Here is a 3,595-nt window from a genome sequence, read left to right as displayed (position 1 = left end):
GAAGGGCATATAGCCTACAACATTCCTCCTACACAGTCCGTAGCATTAACCAGTATGTTTTTAACTTTGTCATAAAGAGATTATGAATTAACACAAGTACATACAGCAACTTATTTTAACTGAGCGTACTGATATGATTGACATTTACAAGAAAAACTAAATAATTTTCAGTGCGCTACATTTGGAGGACTTGTTGGTTGGGACCCACGTAGTAAATGTTGTTGATAACACTTATTAGGGGTGTGCAAAAGCGATTCAAGCTCTACCGATTCAAAATCGATTCATTTTTTAAAATGTATTTAAAAAGAAATGTAACTGTATGTGTACTGCAGTCACATGGGACAAGTACCTACATTTACATACTGTGAATCGGGTTTTTTTTATCGAAAATCGATTGAATCAAATCTTGACATTTTCTGAATCGTGCACCCCTAACACTTAAGTAAAAGTCTGTAAGTATCATCAGGAAAATGTACTTAAAGTATACTTAAGTAAAAGTACTCGATGCAGAAAACTCCAGTATAGTCTACGTGATATGCAGGTGTACGCAGGTATACCCACTAAGAAAGCTCCAGGATTTCCATATACCCACTTATAAATGCCCAATGACACGTAGCAACATACTTTACATTATTATTTTGATATATTTTGAATTGTCATCTGTGTTTTTCTTCTTCACATAGGCTAAACAAAGGTATTTCCACGTAAATTGGTGCATAAAAGTGTATCAAAATGCAGGAAATGAAGTCTTTGATGCTCAAAATATTCCTGGGGGAGGACACCCAGACCTCCCACTATGATATGCCCCCCCTCCCCATCCTGGCCCATACATATACATATACAGTACAGTATACACACTACAATACATTAGACTACGCTACTGGAAAATCCTCCCATTGTAGAAAGTGTAAAGGATCCAAACAGCTGTGTGTTTAATGGTCTGATCATCTCAGCTGGACTTGTAGGTTGTTATTATTGTATTATTATATTGTTGGCTAGTTTACTTTAGAATAAAACATCATATTTTATAAACTACACGTGTTTTTGTGTGCTAAAATATTAATGTGTAAAGTAACTAGTAACTAAAGCTGTCAGAGTAATGTAGTGGAGTAAATAGTACTGAGTAGACAATAACATGTGTACTTCAGCATAGTAGGCCTACTTGAGTTAATGTACTTAGCAACACCACTGAAGAGACGAAAATATAATTTCTCTTTTTTACAAAATAAAGTTTCTCATCAAATGGCTTTCCTCTGGACTGATTGCGCCACTGGACCTCATGTTGATATGATTATTAATCTGTTATATAACCTGTTGCTTTCGTGGCTGCAAAGCCAAATAGCCTACACCGGATGACTATGAGCAGCTGACCGGGAAACAGTTGATCCCCGCGGGCTAAATTTATCCTCTGTTGACGGTTCAAGTCGGCTGGAAGAAGAAGACGCAGATCGGGCAGTTTATTACCCAGTGTTCAACTCTGCAGCCGAGGAGTTGTGTGAGCAGAGTATCCGGACTCTGTGCTTCTCCTGGATCAGTGGGATAACCGGGCGGTGACATGGCTGCTGAGCCCACGGGAAAGCGGTTAAAGAGCGGCCTGCCGCTGTGCGCAGCGCACCGGAGCTCCGCGGGCAGCCGGGCCAGACACAACCTGCCGGCCGCCGTGGAGGAGGCTCTGTGCGGGCTGAGCAGCCTGCTGTGGGACGGAGCGTACCGGCTGCAGGCTTTGGTAGGAGACACAAGCTACTGTAGTAACCACAGGGAGGATTTGAACATTTACTAGTTAAGTAATACTGCAGTGGAAGGCTATACATTCTACCTAAAAGCCTACTTTACTTGAGTGTTTCCATTTTGTGCAACTTTATACTTTATTTCAGAGGTAAATGTACTTTTTACTCAAATACATTTGTCTGAGTGCTTTAGTTACTTTTCACATGACAGTTTGCCATCCCCTTCCTGTCCAGCGAAAACCACAAACTAATATGATTCCTGAAGTTACTTTATGTGTTCATGTGAAAGTTCTCCTACTTCTTAAAGTTCCCATATTGTAAAAAGAAAAAAGAAAGAAAAAGTGAGATTTCCATGTCTGCAGATCAACATGCTATAATACTGTAGCGGCCCTGCAGGCCTCACATGGGAGAGAGTCTCGGGGAGTTCATGGGGGGAAGATGTTGCCTCTAGTTCAGCTGACAGGTCAGGTTCAGAAAACAGAAGAGGGGGAGAGAAGGGTAGGGGGAGTGGGAGGGAAAACGGAGGGGAGAGAAAGAAAAGCCTGACCAGAGACACCCCAAGCGTTAGCCCCAGTTATAAGCTAACTAGCTAGTGTTGGCTACCAGCCTTTTTGGCTACGTTCAGACTGCAGGCAAAAGTGGCCCAAATCAGATTTTTTTTTGGGGTCAAGTGACCAGGTCAGCCTTCTTCAGAAGTAGTGTGAACTCAGATTTAGACCACTTCCATATGTGGTCCTGACTCAGACCCAGGTCTGATTTATTTTCAATGCGGCCGCAGTGTGAACAACCAAGGCGGATTTGATGCGACTTTTACGTCAATCTATCGACATTTGTCACAGTTCTGCTCCGGCGGGAGTCAGCCCTAGACACAGACGGTGCAATTAAAAACTAGACTAGGGCTACAACATGGAGAACAGTGATGGAGCAGGTCAATGGAGGGAGAGGGAGGTGTTAGACCTCATTAGTGTATGGGGAGATACTTCAATTCAATCAAAACTAGAAGGATCATACCGTAACCGCTCCGTTTTTGAAAAAGTAGCAAACGGGTTAGGCCAGAATAGCCAATGTTGTCTCTCTTTCTCGTCATTCTTCTCCTCAGCGGCTGCCATTACACAAACATTTTGAAATAACCTCCCTAACTTTTGCGCATGCGAGTCAGTTCAAAACCGTAAACAGCTCACACTGGAATCTGATATAGGCCACATTTTAAAAGGTGAACAACTGTGTTGTTTGGGGCACTCTTTTAACCCCGTTGTTAGCCTGTATGCTAGACTAATGAAACCCGCTTCTCCGGTTCATTTTCAGCTACCGTGTCCTCATATGCTAGGGCCTAATTTTCACTGGGCCCACTTTTCGAAATCCCGTTTGTGTCCCTCCACTTTCAAATTAGTTTGATATTATTTTGTTATTTATAAGTCTCGGTGCTTGGCCCTTATTTTAAGCAATAAAGAAAGTAAGACATATTTTTCTTATACATAGTTTCTGGCAGAATTTATCATTATCCGACAACGGATTTTGTATCACCATAGTCCCTATAAATGTATGTAGAAATGGGATTCAAGTCAAAAACAAGTTTCTGGAGCAGTCAGGACTTCTGTACAGTTGTGATGTCACAACTATACAATATACAGGTAGAAAGTGCCGCTACAGTGCCGTTACAGACATTCCCCCGGCTGCAATGACTAGGGCTGGGTATCGTTCAAAAATGTTCAATATCGGTGCCAAATTTTATAAAACAAAAAGAAATTACAACATTACACGTTACTGCACAAATCTTTGACATTATTTTTCAGCTCCTACTACGGGAGCCCGTCTCTGTGTAACGTAGAGTTTTTCCTGCGTGCCTCTACGATGTGTAACGTTAGACA

The 3,595-nt window shown here is 41.8% G+C and overlaps 1 protein-coding gene across 1 annotated transcript in view; it reads left to right on the top strand.

Moving 5' to 3' along the window:
- Positions 1-1,400: 1,400 nt before the first annotated feature.
- LOC144521651 (ferritin light chain) overlaps positions 1,401-3,595 on the top strand; it is a 9,570-nt gene continuing 7,375 nt past the window's right edge. Inside the window, exons 1-2 of the mRNA XM_078256208.1 lie at positions 1,401-1,779; positions 2,035-2,044. Coding sequence (XP_078112334.1) covers positions 1,556-1,779; positions 2,035-2,044 — 234 coding nt within the window. The 5' untranslated portion in view covers positions 1,401-1,555. The remainder of the gene's footprint in view (positions 1,780-2,034; positions 2,045-3,595) is intronic.

Source organism: Sander vitreus, chromosome 8, assembly GCF_031162955.1.
Source record: "Sander vitreus isolate 19-12246 chromosome 8, sanVit1, whole genome shotgun sequence".
Classification (NCBI taxonomy): domain Eukaryota; kingdom Metazoa; phylum Chordata; class Actinopteri; order Perciformes; family Percidae; genus Sander; species Sander vitreus.
Note: the sequence above shows the minus strand (reverse complement) of the source record. Positions and strands in the feature narration are given on the sequence as shown.